The sequence below is a fragment of the Gorilla gorilla genome, chromosome 14 (genome assembly GCF_029281585.2).
Source record: "Gorilla gorilla gorilla isolate KB3781 chromosome 14, NHGRI_mGorGor1-v2.1_pri, whole genome shotgun sequence".
Classification (NCBI taxonomy): domain Eukaryota; kingdom Metazoa; phylum Chordata; class Mammalia; order Primates; family Hominidae; genus Gorilla; species Gorilla gorilla.
In genome coordinates, this window is record NC_073238.2 from 44,538,374 (window position 1) to 44,563,796 (window position 25,423).

Here is a 25,423-nt window from a genome sequence, read left to right on the forward strand (position 1 = left end):
ATGCCTCTCCATCAGTGATCTAAACTCTTGTTTCCGTAGTAGAAGCCAGAAGCTATACAGAGTCGTTAGAGAAACTGCCAAGTTGGAACTGTACTCTCTAGTCCAGCTTTGTCTTGGTCCACAGAGCTCCCACTCACTGTGTCTTGGACCAACCAATACACGTCTACAGAATGAAAGGACTATCTGATCAGATATCTGCAAAGCAGACTTAGCTTAGTCCTACAGTCATTGTGCTGCAGAACTCAAAATACTCATGTTTTCAGAGGAATTAAAGGAGCCAAATATTTTTCCTTCGATAATACATCTGCTACCGCAACACTGAATAACAAAACAAAACGAAGCAAAACAATTCAATCTCATTCTGGGTAAGGCAACACACTGTCTTCTGCAATAAAGACAGTCAGAGTGTGTGTGTGTGTCTATGTGAGTGTGTGAGTGTGTGTGTGTGTGTGTGATGTACATTAAAAGTTAGGGCTGGGCGCAGTGGCTCACGCCTGTAATCCAAGCACTCATTCTGGTAAGGCAACACACTGTCTTCTGCAATAAAGACTGTGTGTGTGTGTGTGTGTGTGTGTGTGTGTCTCACGCCTATAAGGCAACACACTGTCTTCTGCAATAAAGACTCTGTGTGTGTGTGTGTGTGTGTGTGTGTGTCTCACGCCTATAAGGCAACACACTGTCTTCTGCAATAAAGACTCTGTGTGTGTGTATGTGTGTGTGTGTCTGTCTCACGCCTGTAATCCTAGCATTCATTCTGGGTAAGGCAACACACTGTCTTCTGAAATAGTGTGTGTGTGTGTGTGTGTGTGTGTGTTGTATATTAAAAGTTAGGGCCAGGTGCGGTGGATCACACCTGTAATCCCAGCACTTTGGGAGGCCAATGTGGGCGGATCATCTGAGGTCAGGAGTTCGAGACTAGCCTGGCCAACATGGTGAAACTCTGTCTCTACTAAAAATACAAAAAAATAAGTCGGGTGTGGCGGCAACTGTAATCCCAGCTACTCGGGAGGCCGAGGCAGGAGAATGGCTTGAACCTGGGAGGCAGAGGTTGCAGTAAGCCGAGATCACGCCACTGCACTCCAGCCTGGGCGACAGAGCAAGACTCAGTCTCAAAATAAATAAATAAATAAAATAAAATAAAATAAAATAAAATAAAATAAAATAAAATAAAATAAAAGTTAAATAGAACACCTGAGGGATGTCTTTAAGATCCTTTAAGGGATTTAAGACATACAAAGCATCTACCATCCACTGACAGGGCAAAATGAGAAACAAGGGAAATAAAAAGCACACCTGACTCACTTAACATAGTAAAGTTAGGCTCCTAGGAAGTTTAAGTTGCCAAATACTGCTTAACTGGTATTAAAAGAATCACAATTACTATGTCATTAGCCATGAAGAATTCAGACAAATAATTAAATGCACACCAAGATAATCAATACGAAACCCAGAAAAGGTCTAACTAATCAACTATTGTTAGGCTGGTGCAAAAGTAATTGCGGTTTTTGCCATTGAAAGTAATGGAAAAACCGCAATTACTTTTGCACCAACCCATTACAAACAAGTTTTAACAATCACAAGACTAATGTTTTAGTGATGGCTCCTAAAACTTCAGGGAAAAAAAAAGTGCATTTCTGACTGGCAATAGTTTGCAAAATAATCATAATGAAACTACTTATTTCTTTATTTTAAAAGTTAATAAAAGGAAACCTCTCAATTTTTAGGAAGAATTCAATTACAATAAAATCATGATGTCTTATGATCTGGCATCTTATAATCTGTGTCTCAGAAAGAAGGGCAATTTACAGCATCAGATGAATACTGGAGTTTAGGTCAGACTTAAGTTATCTGAAAAGAACATAAGGCATTTACAGTTTTTAGCAGGGAAAAATAATGAAATCTCTTTTTTTAAAAAAAACCTTCTTAGTATCTTGGTTAAATGTCCAAAAAGCTGTATTATTTTTAGTTTTAAACCAGTAGGCACTATTCAAAACTGAGAATTCAGGATGTTATCAAATACAAATTTTTAAAAGCTTGACCATTAAAGCATAAATTGCCTAATAAGTCACATGTAATCATAAAAACTAACGCCAGGATCATTTACTTGTGATTGGATATATGCCATTTATTTTTCTGGCTTCTTTCTAATGTGTAATTCCTGCTGAATTGAGTGAGCGTGTCAGATTTCTATCTTTATCTTACTGTGTGTAAAAGTTCTCAACCTAGACAAGGACAAATTTTAGAATTTTCCAATGAACATCATTCACTATGTACGATGCTGTTTTGTTAAACTAGCTGTTTGGAAAACTATAAAGATTTCATTTGTTTTGTGTTAGCCACAGAGAGTGGACTTGTTTAGAATGCAAAAGTATTTATCTCAAATACTAAAATCAAACTCAAGAAAAATCAAACAATGCTGGAGCTGAGAAAAATAATGGCTATATATATGTTTGAACATGTTGAAAGAAAAGTGAAAACACAGCCAGGCATGGTGGTGCGCACCTGTAATCCCAGCTACTTGGGAGGCTGAGACAGGAGAATTGCTTGAATCTAGGAGGCAGAGGTTGCAGTGAGCCAAGATCAACCACTGCACTACACAGCCTGGGTGACACAGACTCCTTCACGCACACAAAAAAAAGTGAAAACAAACTTGGAAGTCTAGCATGAAGAATTACATCTAATGCAGTAATATTCTTCCCACCTTTCCATATTAAGTGTAAGAAGCACCAGCAAAAAATACTAAAGACAGAGAAATGACCTGGCAAAATGATTCAAATACCACAGAGCGTGAGAATATTCCTCAATAAAGCTCAAGATATTATTAAGTAGCTAGCAGAAGAAATGGCAGGGGTAGGGGAAGTAAAAATTCTAACCATATGACAGACTCTAACAGTAAGTCATAAATTCTAAAGGTTTAATTAGTAAATTCATTATTTCCTCCAAAATATACTGTCATTCTTAACAATGAATGTTTGACACAAATCCAATTTTGATGTTAAAAGTCAACATACATAGATAGGTCCCTCATGTTGACAGAGCACAGAATTGAAAAAAAAAACTGCACATGAGAAATAGGGGTATTTCTAAATCTTCTGTATTCCTAAAATATCACACTGCGCCCTTTCTTCAGCCTCCCTGATAGACTGGTTTGGGTGTGCAATATTAATGCAGGAATACGTGGAATACCAGCACAAAGCCGGGGAGGGAGACTAGCAAACTCTCGCCATCAATTATTTCTCAACTACATTTAGTATTCTTCGCAGTTTTAGAATTTTTTTTCCTTTAAGCGAAAACCACTCCACTGAAAAAAATTCCAAACTTGTTTTTTAAAAATTGCAGGAATTTCTTCGTATTTTATCAACAAAAATACCAGAAATTAAAGAGCTGACAGAAATTCAAGCAGATCCAAATTCAACCATCCATTTTTCATACTTCTCCAAGTCTGCAGCAGAGACAGACTTAGCAATTTTCTTTAGGGCCAATTCAAAGTCTCCTTTGGTAACGGGCATCTGAAGTTCCTCTTTAGAAAGTGCACGGATTTCTTCTGGACTTAAGCCATTGATACGCCGTCTCATTGCCATTAAAGAGGCATCCCTAAAAATATACCAAAATCAGTCAACAGTAATTTTTGCACATGTTTTAAACACTTTCAATTGTAACAAAGTTATGAAAAAAACAATCAAAAGATTATTTTATATGTTTTTATGAGGCTTCTTAGAATTTTCCACTTAAGAAACATCCTGGGGGTTCAGCAGAAGTTAAAACAGGATGCAAATAACCAAAAACATGAAATGTATAGTTAATGAACCCTAAAAGTCTAAGTTAAGCTCGAATAGTACTGAATTTTCTTTTCCCCACTTGCTCCTCAAAGACAGCCAAGAAGTTTAGGAAACTGAAGTCAAATTTTGAAATACTGAATTGTACACTTGGAAATGAACATATGGCTAATGTTAAGATAATTCAAACCACAGACCAGTCTGTCTACAGCTTAAATAGAGGAATAAAGACACGAATCACTCCCTCTGAAACATGAATATCCACATATAGTGGACACGGAATTCCCTACATGGAGTATTTGTAGGCAACTGACTGAAGGCATAAACTCTGGCTTCTCTTGATCCCATGTGCAGCTCTCTTTGACCAACTATAAATAAATATGAAGGTCTGGAAGAAAAGGATAATTCATAATCACAAAAAAGCTATTAGGAAGGCCAAGCCAACAAAAATGTCAAGTTCTTAAATATTTTGCTATAGTAGCAGTAGGAACTATTGCAACCTTATTGTATGCCACTAAACTTGGATGCACATGGGAAAAATGCGAGCAGAAAAGGTGAGAAAAACAGATGCTATGGCTTTAAAGAAAGGCTACTAAAGTCAATTTAAGTACAGTTAGAAAAATAAGAAAAAAAATAACTGCAGAGTGACAGGAACTGTCTAAAAATTATGATGTCGCTAAACTGAAAAAATTTTAAACGTGTATCTTCCCCAGCTTACACTGATCATTTTTGCTCATTTGCATGTGTTTAAATAATGCCAACAAAAACTAAATAATATTACTTTAGGTTGATGCAGAAAGGCTCCAACACAGAGCTAAACTAATCTTAGGTTGTCAAAGTCATTATTATCGAGTTAGACACAATAATTTCTTTTTTTTCTTTTTTGAGACAGAGTCTCGCTCTGTTGCCCAGGTTGGAGTGCAGCGGCGCGATCTCGGCTCACTGCAAGCTCCGCCTCCCGGGCTCATGCCATTCTCCTGCCTCAGCCTCCCGAGTAGCTGGGACTACAGGTGCCCGCCACCACACCCGGCTAATTTTTTTGTATTTTTAGTAGAGGCGAGGTTTCACCGTGTTAGCCAGGATGGTCTCGATCTCCTGAACTCATGATCCACCCGCCTCGGCCTCCCAAAGTGCTGGGATTACAGGCGTGAGCCACTGACACAACAATTTCTTAAAAATCCAAAGATCAAAAACATCAACGACCATTGCTATATAATTTTCATCTCACAATGAAAAATAAAGTTATATGGAAAAAAAGGGACAAATGGGAAACCATTTCAAAGAAATGGGTAGCTGCTTTCATGTCTAACTACACTAGGCTAACTACATTGACTTTAAGACCAGTCCTCCTGCGAAGTCTATAACTAATGTCTAAAATCACAGATCATTAAAAAAATACCTGCAAACATTAGTGATGTCAGCACCAGAATAGCCCTCAATCTTCTCGGCTATATCTTCCAGTTGAATATCAGGATCTAATTCGACCTCACGAAGGTTGATCTTCAGAAGCTCGGCTCTTCCTTTTGCTGTTACAAGATTTTGGTGGTGTTGTTAGATGTTTTATTTTACAAATAATTTTGCTGAGAAATGACATATTAACATTTGGGGGAAAAATGAGGCCAATGCAAAGAAGAGTCAATAACTGTGTGTCCATTAGTATTATTACCAATTCACTGCATGACTCATGGAATCATTTAAATTCCTATGTGCCTCTGTTGCAGTAACTAAAAATTGGAAAAAAAAAAAAACAACAAAAACCAAAAACCACCTAGGTTTTCTTTAAAGACTGTGAAGATACCTACTATGAGAACAAAGAATCTGAGATTCTTCGTGAAAAATATAAATATCAGTTTTCAAGCACCGGAAATGCTTCTCAAAAAAAAAAAAAATACTTAGCCTGGTGTTACAAAATTACACTGCATCAAGTGTAACTCCTATGAATTACTTTGCTCACCTGTTAGTATGACATGGATCTCCAGAACTCTTATCAGTAGTTTAAAGAACATTTCCTGAAAATCAGTAATTGGCACAAAAAGCTCATTAATGTATTTTTTACTTGGAGAGCCAGCCCACAGACATTTGCTGTTCCAGTATGATTTAAATGTGAACTGAATAAGTTCAAACATACTAGAGAATTTTTAAAATAACCAATCATGCTTGCCATTTCACTAGTGCTTTTAGTGGCAAATCTGCTTAGCACAGCACACTAAGATAATGCATTACTAGTTTATCTGGCGCTCTATTTCCTGAGATACAAAATGAAATTTAATTTTCTTCTACTTTTATTTTGAAAAATGCCATATATACAGGAAAAGAAAATCAATGAACACCCATTTCGCTTTCACTGAGATTCACCAATTGCTAACATTTTGCCATTATCACTCTAGCTGGCTCCTCATCTCTCCTCCCTCAACTTTTTGAATTGAGCGCTAGCTGCAGGCATCACAACACTTCACCTTAAATTCCCCAGCATGTATCTCGTAAGAAAAAAGGTAGACATAGCATTTCTCACCCTTATCAGGAGATTTAATACTGGAATATTAGTGTCTAATACACAATTCAAAGCAAAGTTTTCCTATTTGTCCCAAGCCTTTATAACTTTTACAAACCATAACACATTGCAGTCAGTTACTATGTCTCATTCACCTTCTTTCATCTAAAACAGTTCCCCAGTGTTTACTTTTTGGTTCATTTTGTTTTGTCTTTCATGCAATTGACAATTCTCCCCCAACTGATCTTATACAGCCAAAGCATTCCAATAAAGATCCTCCTAAAAGGTCTATCTGCAAAAACTAACGGGCAGATACCAAAATGTTCACAGAAATGGAAAGAACCAAGAACAGCCAAGATGCTCTGGAAGAGCAACAGCAAAGTGGAAAGAATTGCTCTATCAGATTTTAAGACTTACTACAAAGGTATAGGACTCAAAGCAGTGCGACACTCTTGTGGAAATAGACAAATAGATCAATAGTACAGAACGGGGTGCCCAGCAGCAGACCGAAGCATAATTACAGACACTGAATTTATGACAGAGGTGGTTCAGGCCGTGAGGGGAAGGAGTGTCTTTTCAATTAATGATGTAAGAACAGCTGACTATCCACAGGGGAAAAAAATGAAATCAGGTCCTACATCATACTGTGCACAAAAATCAGTGCCAGGTATATTACATCTAAATGCAAAGTTGTAAGTATTTTATAACAGAGAAGAATATCTCAATGACCTCAGGGAAGTATTCTCAAGACATATATTCAAAAAAATCAACAAGGAAAAGATTGATAAACTGACCACATTAAAATGAGGAACTTCTATTCATCAAAAGATACTGTCAACACAGTGAAAACAGATAAGTTACAGAGTTTGAGAAGATATTTGTAACACATATAAGCAACCAAAGACTTGTATCAAGAATATTTAAGGAATTTCTAAAAATCAGCAAGAAAAAGTCAGACTACCCAACAGCCAGCGTGCCTGGCTATGCACAGTGGCCGGACCCCAGTGCTTGCTTGCTCATGCACCCCTCACCATTCTGTGCCTGGCTTGCCCTTGGCCGGCGTGGGATCAGGGCCAGTAGCTCCAGCCGAGTTCAGCCTGCCAGGCCCAGTGGTCAGAACGCTGGGCTCAAGCAAACTCCAGCAAAGGCGCCACCAAGGATCCTGCAACACAAGCACTTTGGAAAACATATTGAATTCATCTATTAATACTGCAGCTGTGCGGCACTACCTAGCAATTCACTCCTAGGATGGAATGCTCCATTCTGGCATTCTTACCACTATACATGTATGAAAATGTTCACAGTAGCACTGTTCATAATAGCCTAAAATAAGAAATAATTAAAATGTCCACCAAATAATATGATGGATACATTTTGATATAATCACATAATAGATGGTATGGGTTAAACCATGTCCCTCAAAATTTTTAGGCAACTCCTAACCCCCAGTACTTCAGAATGTGACTGTATTTAGAGACAGGAGAGGTAATTAAGGTAAAATGAGGTCATATGGGTGGGCGCTAATCCAACATGACTGGTGTCCTTATAAGAAAAAGCGGTCAGGACACAAAAACCCCTAAGGGGAAGGCCACATGAAGACGCCGGGACAAGATGGCCACCTATAGGCCAAGGAGAGAGGCCCCAGAGTGCAACCACCCTGCCTACACTTCGGTCTTGTACTTCTAGCTTCCGGTCCTGTGAGAAAATACAAACTACCATCAGAGAATACTACAAACACCTCTACGCAAATAAACTAGAAAATCTAGAAGAAATGGATAAATTCCTCGACACATACACCCTCCCAAGACTAAACCAGGAAAAATTTGAATCTCTGAATAGACCAATAACAGGAGCTGAAATTGTGGCAATAATCAATAGCTTACCAACCAAAAAGAGTCCAGGACGAGATGGGATTCACAGCCAAATTCTACCAGAGGTACAAGGAGGAACTGGTACCATTCCTTCTGAAACTATTCCAATCAATAGAAAAAGAGGGAATCCTCCCTAACTCATTTTATGAGGCCAGCATCATCCTGATACCAAAGCCGGGCAGAGACACACCCAAAAAAGAGAATTTTAGACCAATATCCTTGATGAACATTGATGCAAAAATCCTCAATAAAATACTGGCAAACCGAATCCAGCAGCACATCTAAAAGCTTATCCACCATGATCAAGTGGGCTTCAACCCTGGGATGCAAGGCTGGTTCAATATACACAAATCAATAAATGTAATCCAGCATATAAACAGAACCAAAGACAAAAACCACATGATTATCTCAATAGATGCAGAAAAGGCCTTTGACAAAATTCAACAACCCTTCATGCTAAAAACTCTCAATAAATTAGGTATTGATGGGACGTATCTCAAAATAATAAGAGCTATCTATGACAAACCCACAGCCAATATCATACTGAATGGGCAAAAACTGGAAGCATTCCCTTTGAAAACGGGCACAAGACAAGGATGCCCTCTCTAACTACTCCTATTCAACATAGTGTTGGAAGTTCTGGCCAGGGCAATTAGGCAGGAGAAGGAAATAAAGGGTATTCAATTAGGAAAAGAGGAAGTCAAATTGTCCCTGTTTGCAGACGACATGATTGTATATCTAGAAAACCCCATCGTCTCAGCCCAAAATCTCCTTAAGCTGATAAGCAACTTCAGCAAAGTCTCAGGATACAAAATCAATGTACAAAAATCACAAGCATTCTTATACACCAATAACAGACAAACAGAGAGCCAAATCATGAGTGAACTCCCATTCACAATTGCTTCAAAGAGAATAAAATACCTAGGAATCCAACTTACAAGGGACGTGAAGGACCTCTTCAAGAAGAACTACAAACCACTCCTCAATGAAATAAAAGAGGATACAAAGAAATGGAAGAACATTCCATGCTCATGGGTAGGAAGAATCAATATCGTGAAAATAGCCATACTGCCCAAGGTAATTTATAGATTTAATGCCATCCCCATCAAGCTACCAATGACTTTCTTCACAGAATTGGAAAAAACTACTTTAAAGTTCATATGGAACCAAAAAAGAGCCCGCATCGCCAAGTCAATCCTAAGCCAAAAGAACAAAGCTGGAGGCATCAAGCTACCTGACTTCAAACTATACTACAAGGCCACAGTAACCAAAACAGCATGGTACTGGTACCAAAACAGAGATATAGATCAATGGAACAGAACAGAGCCCTCAGAAATAATGCCGCATATCTACAACTATCTGATCTTTGACAAACCTCAGAAAAACAAGCAATGGGGAAAGGATTCCCTATTTAATAAATGGTGCGGGAAAACTGGCTAGCCATATGTAGAAAGCTGAAACTGGATCCCTTCCTTACACCTTATACAAAAATTAATTCAAGATGGATTAAAGACTTAAACGTTAGACCTAAAACCATAAAAACCCTAGAAGAAAACCTAGGCATTACCATTCAGGACATAGGCATGGGCAAGGACTTCACGTCTGAAACACCAAAAGCAATGGCAACAAAAGCCAAAATTGACAAATGGGATCTAATTAAACTAAAGAGCTTCTGCACAGCAAAAGAAACTACCATCAGAGGAAAGGGGCAACCTACAAAATGGGAGAAAATTTTCACAACCTACTCATCTGACAAAGGGCTAATATCCAGAATCTACAATGAACTCAAACAAATTTACAAGAAAAAAACAAACGACCCCAACAAAAAGTGGGCGAAGGACATGAACAGACACTTCTCAAAAGAAGACATTTATGCAGCCAAAAGACACATGAAAAAATGCTCACCATCACTGGCCATCAGAGAAATGCAAATCAAAACCACAATGAGATACCATCTCACACCAGTTAGAATGGCAATCATTACAAAGTCAGGAAACAACAGGTGCTGGAGAGGATGTGCAGAAATAGGAACACTTTTACACTGTTGATGGGACTGTAAACTAGTTCAACCATTGGGGAAGTCAGTGTGGCGATTCCTCAGGGATATAGAACTACAAATACCATTTGACCCAGCCATCCCATTAGTGGGTATATACTCAAAGGACTATAAATCATGCTGCTATAAAGACACGTGCACACATATGTTTATTGCGGCATTATTCACAATAGCAAAGACTTGGAACCAACCCAAATGTCCAACAATGATAGACTGGATTAAGAAAATGTGGCACATATACACCATGGAATACTATGCAGCCATAAAAAATGATGAGTTCATGTCTTTTGTAGGGACATGGATGAAATTGGAAATCATCATTCTCAGTAAACTATCACAAGAACAAAAAACCAAACACCGCATATTCTCACTCATAGGTGGGAATTGAACAATGAGAACACATGGACACAGGAAGGGGAACATCACACTCTGGGGACTGTTGTGGGGTGGGGGGAGTGGGGAGGGATAGCATTAAAAGATATACCTAATGCTAAATGACAAGTTAATGGGTGCAGCACACCAGCATGGCACATGTATACATATGTAACTAACCTGCCCATTGTGCACATGTACCCTAAAACTTAAAGTATAATAATAATAAAATTAAAAAAAAAAGAAAATTAACTTCTGTTGTTTAAGCCACCCAATCTTTGATATTTGTTATGGCAGCCCTAGCAAATGAATATGACAGAATACCACACAGCAACAAAAATGAATCTGAGGTGGCATCTATATGTGGTAACATGGATAAATCTTAAAATACATTGAGCAAAAGAGGCAAGATACAAATGAACACAATCCGTATGATTTCATTTATGTAAAGTTTAAAAGGAGGTAAAACTTTGCTTGGGGATACATTGTTAGGTGATGAAATTATATGGAAAAGCAATACATTATCTCCATAAAAGGAAATCACCGTAAAGGAAAGGTGGTGACCCCCAGCAGAGGGCAGGAATGAACCGTGCTGGGAGGGAACACGCTGGGAGCTGCTGAGTTCCAGGGAGGCTCCACTTCTCCTGGAGCGGGTAACAGGGCTGTCTGCTTCACCAGCTACTGGATAAACTAAACATTTTAGGAACTGTTTCTGTATTGAGTTATGTTTCACACACCACAAACACACAGTGAGACCAAGCAGAGCAGTGCCAAAAGCAGCAAGCAGGTGTGATTTGGGATTACCAGAAAACAGAAAGGGCAGGACTGGAAAACCTCTACCTCCACAGTTCCCTAATCCCAGGAGCCCCCATCCTTGATCCCAGCCAATAGGCTCGCAGGGAGTACACCTGCTCGACATGTGGTTTAGAGCCAAAGAAGTCCTCCAGTCAGGCTGGTGGCAGGAGGGGTAGGGAGAGAAAGAGGTGAGGGGAGGAAGCTCCTGTGCCTACCGATACAGAAGGCTGATGTGCGCCTGATGTCCAGGTAAGAACTGATGTTAGCATAAGAGCATCATTACACAATGTTCCACATAGAGCCAGTGAATGCCAATGAACAAATACCCCTTTTCATTCTTACAGACCCAATATTAGAATACCACTGTATTTGTAAATCAAACGTTTCACTGTGCCTGGCCTAAGATCCTTAACACAAAGTTTAATATATTCTCCCACTGAAACAAAGTTCCAAACAGCCGACTTAAAATGAACATACATAAACCTGTTCGTAAGTGAGGACCTAGTGGTACTGAAGCTTAGCAGAAAGCATATTCTGTTTCCCTAGTAACTATGATTGGTGGTCGGGGGTGGGGGGTGGGGAACAAGTTACTTAAAACTGGTTATGTCAGTAATTTTTTAGAATATTCTTAAGATTTACCAGCTCCATAAAACTGAGTTGATGGCCAGGCGCGGCAGCTCACGCCTGTAATCCCAGCACTTTGGGAGGCCAAGGCAGGAGGATCATGAGGTCAGGAGATCGAGACCATCCCGGCTAACACGGTGAAACCCTGTCTCTACTAAAAATACAAAAAAAAATTAGCCAGGCGTGGTGGCAGACAACTGCAGTCCCAGCTACTCGGGAGGCTGAGGCAGGAGAATGGCGTGAACTCAGGAGGCGGAGCTTGCAGTGAGCTGAGATCGCGCCACTGCACTCCAGCCTGGGCAACAGAGCGAGACTCCGTCTCAAAAAAAAAACTGAATTGATATTCAATAAGCTTGTGAAAAGATTTAACAAGGGATTAATGTGTTGTTAATCATAGTGTAACAAACTGCCAATCCTGTATCACAAAGTTAACACATTCTAAATTTAAATAAATGTTGTTAGAGGAATCATACACTCCTATACAACTCCTCTTGAATACACCAGGCAGTCCAGTGCAGGAGACAACAACTACATTCTGGGCCTGCCTATCTGGGCTCTGGACTCACATGCCTGCTCTCACTTAGCTTCTGGGTCCTCAAGTTTCCTAAGTAAAATAAGAACAGAATCTACCTTATAAAGCTGTCATGACGGTTAGGTGAGTCGATGCATGCAAAGCCTGGCCCATGGTAAGTACTCAATAAATGTTCACAGCCCCCACCACCAGTCAGTCAACAAACAGGACTCTGGGGAGACAGAAGTGTCCTTTTCCTGAGGGACATCTGGGAAATCACCAACCCAGATGAAACACCTGGGGACACGAGACAGGCCAGGGCGAGAAGACTGCGTGATGTCCACATGCTGTAACGTCGGCTTTGAAAAATCAGTAAAATTTAAAGAGAAGGGAAGAGAGAACCTGGGAAATGGGAGTACCACAGATAACAACACAGAAGTAGGAAGAAGCATGCGTGCAGCAGAATGGGGGAAAAAGGTAAGTAGAAAAATACAATAAAATACTGATAGATGCAAATAGACACAGGATACATAAGGTGAACTTGCAGTAAAAGGAATATATATATATATATATAAAGGACCTGACCCTGATGTAATAGGAAGTCAGAGTCACCCCGAGTTGAAAGGACTATAATGCCTTGGTGTTTAGGAGGTCAGCCTAAAAGCAAAACAGAACTAAATGAAGAGAGGTTGAGAAAGGAGTACATTGGGCTCACCAGGTAGTTGCTGCCATCATTTAGATGCTTAAAATGAAAAAAGCCTTAAGGTAAGAACATTAGAACTCACTTGTGCCTATTATTTTGCCTTCCGTTGACTACAGCAAATTGTATTTACCAAGACAGCAGTAACAGTTCTCTCTCATACCACACGCATTTCTACAATGTGACCCTACCACTCCCCAAACCAGAGGCAGTCTAATTCCCCTCCCCTTGAATTGGTGTGGGCCTGAGAATGTCAGAAGTATAAGCAGAAGGGACATTACATAACCTCCAAGGGTTAATTCATAAAATTCGATGCCATTTCCACCTTATCCAGTGGAACAATCACATTTGGAGCACTAAGCCACCATCTACGAGATCCAAATATCCCAAGGCCACAGGTAACATGGCCCAGCAGAGATCTAGGCTTGTGAATGAAGACATTCCACAGGATCCCAGGCCCCAGCTGTGGAGTCACCCCCAACCACGACCCAAGGCATCATGGAACAGACACAAACCATCTCCACTGTGCCCCATCCGATGTGAGAATAATACGATTATTTTGTCTCATTAAATTTTGGAGTGGTTTGTTAAACTGCAAGAGTAAGTGATATATTGGCTTTTCTTACCACCAATTTCTAATTCTTAAAGAAATATGGATATTTCTTTATGGAAATTATATAAAGAGGCATTACATCTAATTACATTAGATGGCTTTCTGATTTCATCTATCCTGTTTCTTATAATCTTTGCCTTTTTCAAATAAAAATTCTTATTCACAGTTGGTTTTGTTCATAAAATGTCCAATTTTTTAAAATTTTAATACATTTTACTTTTATTTCCATTAATTTTACCCTGGATTTCCAAAATCATTCTTTTCAGGTCTCTCATCTTATTAAATTTTATTTATTGTTCAATCTCTTCCAGGCCTTTTTATCCTATCTGGTGGCTCCAGCCCCAAAACCTATCTATCTATTCATTTTCAAGCACCCATGGCTTCGATTCTACTTTTCTCTATGAAAATTCAGTTAAAATGCAACTTCCTCCATGAAGTCTCCCTTAAGTACACCAGTCAGAATTTGGGATTCCTCCCTCTCCGTTCCAAAAATACTGTGCAGAGCTCTCGGCTCATGCATTCCACTGTTTTACTGCAGTTAGGGTAAGTATATGTCTGGCTTCCAAAGCAGTTCTTTAACAACAAGGAATGAACATTATTTATATTCCCACAGTTCCTAACAAATGTCTTTCATATAGCAAAGAGCTAAATGAACACTTGTTGATGAACTAATATAGATAAAAGAAAAAGAATGGAGTTCTAATTATAATTATTGGTTTGGGAGCCCCTTGGGGAAAAAGCATTTCCCAGGTTTCATGATCATAAGGTACACACCTTCAGATCCACAATAAACAAAGAGAAGCACCCCAAAGTAATTAACTGTTACAAACTTTTCGTAAAGAAAAACAAGTTTAGAAGGAAGCCTCTTAGCCGTGTTTATTTTCTTCTTCTATAATTCCAAAGGAAATGGAGTTCCTACCTTTATACCAATATAAAGTATGTCTTTCCCCTAATACCTAAGCCTTCCTTAGCAGTTCAGAAACTTGCTGTCATCAATTATTTTCTAATTATGTTTTTCTCCCTTTATTATAGTGAAGAATTAAAGTTCAAAAAACGAAAGTTTGAATAATGTGACTGAGAGTTCGAGCAGCAAAAATTTTATTCTCTCCACTAGTATCAATTTTTATTTATAATCACTGTACTATGGTAGTAAAATTAAACTTTCAAATAGATATCATACACATATTTTGTTTAGAAAACAAAACATGGGCTGGGCACAGTGACTCATGCTTGTAATCCCAACACTTTGGGAGGTGGATGCAGGTGGATAACTTGAGGTCAGGAGTTGGAGACCAGCCCGGCCAACATGGTGAAACCCCGTCTCTACTAAAAATACCAAAGTTAGCTGGGCGTGGGGTCGTGTGCCTGTAATCCTGGCTACTTGGGAGGCTGAGGCAGGAGAATTGCTTGAATGCGGGAGGTGGAGATTGCAGTGAGCCAAAACCACGCCACTGCACCCCAACCTGGGCAACAGAGCAAGACTCCATCTCAAAAAAACAAACAAACAAAAACATGGATGAAGAGAAAAAGAACAGGAAGAAACTTTTAAAATCACAAATAAGGAAAAAAACGCTCGAATTTCAACTTGTGTATGAGCCAGGTATTAAGGAGTTAATTCTCAGAGGTGCAATATTCCAGCATGGCTTACAGGTTCTAAATCTAATTGCTTCTGTTGTTGCTTTAAATAAGCGTATTATTTTATGAGCTCAATCAGTAAATTCTTTTTTTTGTTTTTTGTTTTTTTTGAGATGGAGTCTCACTCTGTCACCCAGGCTGGAGTGCTGTGGTGTGATCTCGGCTGACTGCAACCTCCACCTCGTGGGTTCAAGTTGATTCTCCTGCCTCAGCCGCCTGAGTAGCTGGAATTACAGGCACCTGCTACCACGTCTGGCTAACTTTTGTATGTTTAATAGAGACAGGGTTTCTCATATCGGTCAGGCTGGTCTCAAACTCCTGACCTCAGGTGATCTGCCCACATTGGCCTCCCAGAGTGCTGGGATTACAGGTGCGAGCGACAACACCCAGCGAAATAAAGCACTATTTTAAGAAAAAGAAAAGTTTTCTTTTTAAGTAATGACATTATTAAATTATTAGAATACAGAGTAACAGCCAGAAAAGATAATATAAGATGGAATCTGTGAGCTAAAAAATCTATCAAGTAATTATGTTATACAAGCCTTGGGGTCTAGTCAAAAAAGTGATCAGTTACAAAAATTAAGTTTCAAAATTTGTAGGTGAGGTTTCCACTTCTAGCCATGATGAAATAACTGTTACCAAACTTGCCCCCTATGGTAAACAACTATAAAATAAGACAGAATATAAAGAAAACTGTTTGCATGTATTGGCCAACAGGCAGTAAAGAACTGAATACTGATTTTTCTTAGTTCTGCCAGTAATCTGAATGCCTGCCAGAACACTATTTAAAGGAAAATACATAATCTGTAATCCCTACAATGTAGCACATACAGTAAAATTATTGGATATGTGAAGAAGCAGAAAAATATGGCCCACACTGAAGAGAATTAAAAAGTAGCTAACAAAAACAAATGATTCAATTGCTAAAATTAGCTGACAAAAACTACAAAGTGGTAGATTATCCATTTCTGAATAAAAAATTTTACTAAAACTTACAGACTTTACATAACTATTTATTATCCTCAAAGTTTCTGTGTGCCAAGAATTTAAGAGTGGCGTAGCTAGAAAGTTCTAGCTTGGGGTCTGTGATGGTTAATTTTATATGTCAACTTGGCTGGGCAATGGTGCCCAAAGAGTGGATAAAAAATTATTCTGGGACTGGCACAGTGGCTCATGTTTGTAATCCCAGCACTTTGAGAGGTGGAGGCTGGTGGATCACTTGAGGTCAGCAGTTCAAGACCAGCCTGACCAACATGATGAAACCCTGTCTCTATTAAAAGTATAAAATTAGCCAGGTGCGGTGGCACACACCTGTAATCCCAGCTACTTGGGAGCCTGAGGCAGGAGAATCCCTTGAACCCAGGAGGCGGAGGTTGCAGTGAGGTAAGACTGCGCCATTGCCCTCCAGCCCGGGCAACAAGAGTGAAACTCCATCTCAGAAAGAAAAAAGAAAAAGAAAAATTATTCTGAATGTGTCTGTGAACATGTTTTTCAATGAGATTAACATTTCAATTAGTGGACTTTGAGTAAAGCAGATTGCCCTTCCTAATGTGGGTGGGCCTCATCTAATCAACGGAAGGTCTGAATAAAACAACACTGAACCGCGACACTGCCCCCACCGCCCACACTGGGAAGAAGAAATTCAGCAAATGGCCTTCAGATTTCAACTGCAACACTGGCTCTCCCTGGGTCTCCAGCCTGATAGCCTTTGGACCTGAACTGCAGTATCAGCTCTTCCTGGGTCTCTAACCTGCCAGCTAAGGGTACAGATTTTGGACTTACCAGCCCCCATAATTGTGTGAGCCAACTGCCTAAAATAAACCTCTTTATATATACACATCCTGTTGGTTCTGTTTCTCTGCAGGACCCTGACTAATACAAGGTCTCGCAGGAAGTCACAGTTAATACATGGACCAGAACTATAGTCATCCAAGGGTAGCTCTCACATGGCTGGCACGATGCATACTGTAATTGCTAGAGCAACTGCTAAAATAAATATAGACAGGTATAGCTAAAAATCCAATAATGGCATTAAAATGAATAGTAAAAACAGTCAATTAGCCCAAAAGAAATTAGCAAGGGGGGTACAGAGAAACAAACAGTACAAATAGCAAAATGGCAGACTTAAACACAGTCATATCACCAATTACATTCAATTTAAATGGAATAAATACTCCTACTAAAAAGCAGAGACAGCCAGGTGCAGTGGCTCACGCTCGTAATCTCAGCACTTTGGGAGGCCAAGGTGGGCGAATCACCTGAGCTCAGGAGTTCAAGACCAGCCTGGACAACATGGCGAAACCCCGTCTCTACTAATAATATAAAAAAATTAGCCAGGCATGGTGGCACATGCCTGTAGTCCCAGCTACTCAGGAGGCTGAGGCAGCAGAATTGCTTGAACCTGGGAGGCAGAGGTTGCAGTAAGCCCAGATCGCGCCACTGCACTCCCGCCTGGGCAACAGAGTGAGGCTCCGACTCAAACAAATAAACAAACAAAAAAGAGATATAGACTGGACAAATAGCAAGGCTCAACTATATGCTGTCTATAAAAACTGCACTGTACACACCTGTAATCCCAGCACTTTGGGAGGCCGAGGTGGGCGGATCACAAGGTCAGGAGATCGAGAATATCCTGGCTAACACGGTGAAACTCCGTCTCTACTACTAAAAATACAAAAAATTAGCCGGGAATGGTGGCAGGCGCCTGTGGTCCCGGCTACTCGGGAGGCTGAGGCAGGAGAATGGTGTGAACCCGGGAGGTGGAGCTTGCAGTGAGCCCAGATCCTGCCACTGCACTCCAGCCAGGGTGACAGAGCGAGACTCCATCTCAAAAAAAAAAAAAAAAAAAAAAACTGCACCGTAAATATAAAGATAGGGTAGGGTAAAAATTAAAGATAAAAAGCAGATATAGCACAACAACAATAGGAAAAGAAAGACGGTAAGGCTAAATTAATAGCAGTCAAAGCAGATACCAAGTCAAAGTGTATTCTCAGAGATACAGAGGCATTGCATAATGGTAATAGGACCGAGAAGATGTAACAATGATAATTTATTTACTTAACAAAAGAACATCAAAACACATGAAGCAAAACATAAAGCAGAAACCGAAAAAACGAAAGGGAGAAATGAACAAGTTCCCAGTCATAGATGAAGATTTCCATAAGCCACTCTCAGTAACTGATAGAAAAACTAGACTAAAAAATCAGCAAGGATCTTATTATTTGAATAATACTAACACACCAACTTCATCTAGCTGACATTTATAGAATGTTATAACAAGCTCAGAATAAACATTCTATTCAATTGCACCTGGAGCAATCACCAAGACAGACTATACGCTGAATCACAAATCTCAAGAAGTTCAAAAATTGACATCTTACAGAGTATGTTCCTAACTGCAATGAATTAAATTAAAAATCAACAATAAGATATCTAGAAAACACTCCAATTATTTGGCTCCCAAACCAATTTAAATGCTAAATAACTAAAGGACCAAAGAAAGGGGATAAAAAAGGAAAATTAGAAAACAGTTCTAACTTAATAGTAGAAAAAATATGATATAGCAAAATTTGTGAGATAAAAGCAAAGCAGTACTTAATGAGAAATGTATAGCTTTAAAATGTGCAAATTTAAAAAAGAAAAAAAGGCCAGGTGCAGTAGCTCACATCTGTAATCCCAGTGCTACTGGGAGGATTGCTTGAGGCCAGGAGTTTGAGACTAGCCTGGGAAACACGGCAAGCCTCTGTCTCTACAAAAAATAAAAATAAAAAAATTAGCCAGGCACAGTGACATGTGTTTGTAGTCCCTACTCAAGAGGCTGAGGTGGGAGGATCTGTTGATCCCAAAAGTTTGAGGCTGCAGTGAGCTAAGATCATGCCACTGCACTCCAGCCTGGGTAACAGAGCAAGACTCTGTCTCTTAAAAAAAAAAAAAGTGGGGGAGGGTGGTTCCTAAAACCAATAACCTTAGTTTCTAACTTCAGATAGAAAAAATTATACTCAAAGTGTAAAGGAAAAAAAAATTTTTTAACAGAGAAGAAATCATTGAAATAGAAAACAGAAAATTAAGAAAGCAAAAATTTGGTTATTTGAAAAGATTAACAATATTGATAAATCTCAACCAAAAATGATGAAGAATAGAGATAAATTACTAATATTACGAATGAAAAATGAGCCATCACTACAGATCCTATGGCCAATAAAAGGAAAATAAGGTGTGTAGATTTGTATTATGCCAACTTAAGTGAAGCTGGAATTTCATTTCCCAGAATTCTCTTTATTGCATAGCTCTGGGTTAGTGTGGACCACATGAGTCATGTCTGAGATGTGAAAGGCAAAAATTAATCATCTCAGAAAGCTGGCACATACTGTCACTTATTTCTTGGTTCTCCTTATTAGTGTGGGGCAGCACTTCCACCTTCAGCTCTTGGTAGTTTCTGCCACATTTCTTCCTTCAGCTTTTTTGACTTTTGAGCCAGGTATACATTTAGCTAGCTTCTTCTGTAGGAGAGTCCATTCATCAGGGTTAGAAGTCTCAGTGGAAAAAAGAGTTCAACATAGATTCCAATGTATCCTCATGGATTCCACCCCCACAGGTAGAGTTTGTCCTTACTTCTACCACTTCACATTCATCATTTCTTCCTAAGTGCCCTCCTTACTGACTTCAAGTTCCAGAACCAGACATGAACTATATAATCAGCTTCCACAATCTCCCATAACTATTTAATCAGCTTCCACATTCACATTAGGTCAAATCCAAACAAATCTGACAACTTATAAAAAAATAGACAAATTATTTGAAAGGCACAAGTTACCAAAGCTTGCTCAAGAAAAAAACAAATAACTTAGATAACCATATGTGTGTGTATTTAAAAAAAAATGGAACAGAATAGTATTCAGAAATAGACCCACACATACACAACAAAATAATTTTCAATGAAGGTGCCGAAGTAATTCAATGAAAAAAGAAAACTCCTTTCAGTAAGTGATGATACAACAACTGCATATACATATGAAAAAAATGACTCATCTACACACACACACACACACACACACACACACACAAATTCATTCAAGAGGAATCACAGATATAAATACAGTTTCCAAAAGAAAACAGGAGAAAAACTTTGCAGCTTTGGGATAGACAAGATTTCTTAAGACACAAAAAGTACTATTCATTAAAAAAAATTGTCAACAGGACTTCATCAAAATTTAAAATGTCTGCTTATTAAGAGATACCATAAAGAAAATCAAAAGGCAAACTAGAAACTGGAAGAAAATATGCACAATGCACAGATCTAATAACATAAAAAGCATTAATAAAACAACAAATAATCCAATTAAAAACTGGGAAAAAGAAATGACACTATACAAAAAGTATACCATGACCATAAAAAGCACATAAAAAGGTACTCAACGTAAGTCATCAGAGAAATACCAATTAAAATCATGAGACAGCATTTCATACTTACTAGAATGACTGAAATTAAAATACTGACAACACCACATGTTGGCAAGGATATGGAAGTATTTGAATTCTCATTTATTGATGATGGAATACAAAATGGTACGACCATTCTGAAAAACAGTTTGGGTATTTCCTATAAAAGCTAAACATATGCCTACCCTATGACCCATCTTTTCTTTTCTTATATTATCCAAAAGAATTGAAAACATTCATCCATAAAAAAGATATGTACCAGAAAGTTTACAGCTTTATTCATAATAGCCAAAAAACTAGGAATAACTTAAATACCAATCAAAAGGAGAATAAACAAATTGTGGTATAATCATACCAGGAACAAGCTGCTGATACATGTGATCACATGGATGAACCTCAAGTGAAAGTAGCCAGACACAGTGAGTACATGCTGTCACGATTCCATTTATATGAAGTTAAACAAGAGAAAGAACTAATCTATAGTGATAAAAATCACGTACAGTGAATGCCTATTGGAGGATTAGCTGGTAGGGGCACACAGAACTTTACAGGATGATAGAAATGCCCTACATCTTGATTAGGGTATTGATTAAACAGGTGTACAGATTTGTACTCATCAAATTATATACTTAAGTACATTTCATTGTACGTAAATTTTACCTCAAAATAAAAAGAAACCATTCATTCACGGATATTTCAGCATTCATTAACAGGATAAAACTATATTTTCCAGGCTGGGCGTGGTGGTTCACACCTGTAATCCCAGCACTTTATGAGGCCGAGGCGGGAAATCACTTGAAGCCAGGAGTTCAAGACCAGCCTAGACAACATGGCAAAACCCTGTCTCTACTAAAAACAAAATTAGCTGGGTGTGGTGGTGCACACCTGTAATCCCAGCTATTTGGAAGGCTAAGGCACAAGAATCACTTGAACTTAGGAGGTGGAGGTTGCAGTGACCTGAGATCATGCGTCTGCACTCCAGCCTGGGCAACAGAATAAGACTGTGTCACAAAATAAATAAATAAATATGTGTATACACACACACACACATACACACACACACTCTCTCTCTCTCTCTCCAAAACAGCATATTCTGAAAAAGATCCAAAAAAAACTTCAAGTTGAAAAGTGAAAACTTAAAAGTGCTACCATATTTATTAAGATGAATATTGTTCTAAATTCAAGAATTTCTCTGAAACATAAGAAATTTCAATAGAGTACTGTGGCCTGTGTTCACATCTACTACAAATTAATTTTGTGATGCTATAAACTTCTTTAAGCAGAATGACAATGGAATAAAGATTTAGATACATGGGAAAGGTAACAGAAAGTAACAGAAAGTTCAAAATAGAGAAGACATCATACCTGTTGGGAGAGGTATATATATCCTTTTTTCTAACCTTCTTCGCAAAGCTTCATCAATGTCCCACGGAAAATTAGTAGCAGCCAATACCATAACCATTTTGGAAGGATCATCATTTTCTAAAGCTCCTCCAACTCCTATACACAGTAAGGGAGGAAAAGATAGTGTTTTTCTTACAACTCTTTATTCTTTCATTCAATTAACATTTCTTTTAGCCAAAGTGGCAGAATCAACGATGAAGACAGTGCAGTCCTGACCTCTGTGTGGTGGCAAAACCAGACTCACTAACAGATAACTACAAAACAAAGAAGTAGAAGAATTCACATAACCTAGTGTGGGATTTTTATTTATTTCTTTTTTTTTTTTTCTTGTGCAACCTAGTGCAGGATTTTAATCCAATAAAAACATCCATTTTTCTGTAAGAAAATGAATGTATATTTCCTCCTAAAAGAAAAGGTATGGGAGATTAGGCTCTGTTTTATTCCTCTTATTTCTTTTAAATCATAAAGTTCCGCAAAAATTTTATTTTAGTTTTTAATCTATTTTCTCAAGAAGTGAAAACAAAGGGTTCACATTTACTTAATATTCTAGCATGCGATTATAATTTTGAAAGACAGGTTATATTTCCATGATGTTGTCCTTTAAACTTTTAAGTGACCAGTAAAAACTAAATAAGACATTTAAGAATGAACCCAGTAATCACAGATAAAAATAACCAAACCAACTACATGTACATACACAGTGTCTCCTTTTCAGAATTAAAATTTTAGAATAAAAAATTTCAGGTCACTCAACAGAAACTCTAGAAAATATGTAGTGAGAAATAAAAGATAAAAAAAACCCCATAAACTTTATTGATAAGACTTTCTAGTCTAGCATAAGAAAGTGCTAGTGGACTTAAAGCAACTAGTTCAATACAGTATTTTTAAAAAAAACAAGGTCTGGTTCTGTTGTTCAGGCTGGAGTGCTCTGGCACGACCTCAGCTCACTGAAACATATAATATTTTCTTATTATGAAACTCCTACTTCAGTCATTATGACAAAGAATCAAGCTGTCCAACTAATAATCAACAATAGTCACAAATATCCCTCAATGAAATTCAGCTGACTAAATTTGTATTCAGTGATTTCCTTTTCCAATTTTAAACACCTAATGTTTTCTCCTATACCCCACTTCAAAAATAAAACATACTCATTCCTTTCTCTCATACTTTAGCAAAAGTTAAAATGGTAAACTCAGTGAGGGAAGGGTCTCATAGTACATTATAAGTATTCAGTAAGTATCCACAGTTGATGAATAACTGTGACTGTTTTGAAACAACACAACTTGGATATTGTTGGTGTTTTGTTGTTGTTGTTATGACACAGGTTCTTGCCCTGTTGCCCAGGCTGGAGTGCCATGGCACAATTACAGCTCGCTGTGGCCTCAAACTCCTGCGCTCAAGCTATCCTCCCACCTCAGCCTCCTGATAGCTGGGACTACAGGCACATGCCACCACATCCAGCTACTTTTTAAAGTTTTTGCTACGTTAAAGTCTTGCTATGTTAACCAGGCTGGTTTTGAACTCCTGGCCTCAAGTGATCCTCCCACCTCAGCCTCCCAAAGTGCTGGGACTACAGGCATGAGCCATTGCACTCGGTCCCTCACCCTGGATATTTTTTAATATATTTTATCTGTTCTAATGTTTTGCTTGAACGGCCTCTTGTCTACCACACAGCTAACTTATCTCTAAACAGCAGCTCTGAGCCCATAACCCTCTTCCTTCTATGGCTCCTCAGGGCCCTTTTTCTCTGTCCTGATAACTCCTACCAATGCTTCAAAGTCCAACTTGGCTATCTCTTTCCATGACTCTCCTGGTCTTGGTGGTGCCTCTCCTGTGTTTTCCACTGCACCCAGACTTTACTTCTACCTCAGAATGTACCATAATGTATTATACTCATCTGATCAGTTGCCTGCTTCCCATCCAGATCAGTGGTTCTCAAACTTTTTGATCTCAGGACCCTTTTATACTCTTAAAAAAATTACTGAGGCTGGGTGCAGTGGCTCATATCTATAATCCTAGCACTTTGAGAGGCTGAGTCCAGAGGATCATCTCAGCTCAAGAGTTCAACTAGAGCCTGGGAAACATGGAGAGACCCTGTCTTTACAAAAAATAAAACTTAGCCAGATGTGGTGGCATGCGCCTGTGGTCCCAGCTACTTAGGAGGCTGAGGCAGGAGGATTGCTTGAGCCCAGGAGGTCAAGGCTGCAGTGAGCTGTGTTCACACCACTGTACTCCAGCCTGGACAACACAGCAAGACTCTGAACCTTAAACAAAAAAAATTATTGAGAACCCCAAAGAGCTTTTTTGTGTGTGGAGTGTATCTATCAATATCTTTAAAACTTAAAATAGATGGTGCATGGGTAAATTGCATGGAAAAAACCTAAAACTGAAATTTAAAAATATTAATTCACTTAAAAATAATGACAAATTCATTACTTATTTACATATGTTTATGAAAAGTATGTTTTCCAAAATATTAAAAAAAAGAAGAGGGGCTTTTTTTTTTAACATTTTTGCAAATCTCTTTAATGTCTATCTAGAGAAAAGCTGGATTCTCATATCTGCTTCTGCTTTCTTTTTATGATACCCTATGTCTTACAGCCTCTCGAAAACTCTACTGTACACTTGTGAGAGAATGAGAGTGAAAAAGAAAAGGCAAACAATGACTTGATATTCCTATGAAAATAGTTTTGACCTTGCAGATTCTTTAAAGGGTCTCAAGGATCCCTAGGACTCTAGATCATGCCTCTAGAAACTTTGCTCCAAATAGTAAGCTCCTTGAAGGCCATATTAGCCTTTTTCTTTGTAACCTCAGAATCTGAAATGGTGCATGATCTCTAACAAGTATGCAAGAAATGCTTTCTGAGTGCATGAACAAATGAACAAATGGGTGAACGAACAAATAATTAAACTCAGGCTGCCTTCTAATCCATCCATTGATTATGAATTTACACAAAATATTTAAAAATAAGAGTTTTGAAACAATAATTAAATATCAATTACCATCCATCTGAATGAGCAGTTCAGACTTGACCCTGCGACTTGCCTCATGTTCATCAGAGGTTCCTCTTCGACTGCAGATAGAATCTATCTCATCAATGAAGATCGTGGTAGGGGCATAAAATCTAGCCTT

The 25,423-nt window shown here is 38.6% G+C and overlaps 1 protein-coding gene across 4 annotated transcripts in view; it reads right to left on the reverse strand.

Moving 5' to 3' along the window:
- Positions 1–1,660: 1,660 nt before the first annotated feature.
- The window catches only part of KATNAL1 (katanin catalytic subunit A1 like 1), a 98,418-nt gene continuing 74,655 nt past the window's right edge, over positions 1,661–25,423 (reverse strand). For all 4 annotated transcript variants that reach the window (XM_004054324.5, XM_004054325.4, XM_055359744.2 and 1 more), the window contains exons 8-11: positions 25,294–25,420; positions 22,249–22,383; positions 5,176–5,302; positions 1,661–3,594 (exon numbers count right to left, since the gene is read on the reverse strand). In XM_004054324.5, coding sequence (XP_004054372.1) covers positions 3,396–3,594; positions 5,176–5,302; positions 22,249–22,383; positions 25,294–25,420 — 588 coding nt within the window. In that variant the 3' untranslated portion in view covers positions 1,661–3,395. The remainder of the gene's footprint in view (positions 3,595–5,175; positions 5,303–22,248; positions 22,384–25,293; positions 25,421–25,423) is intronic.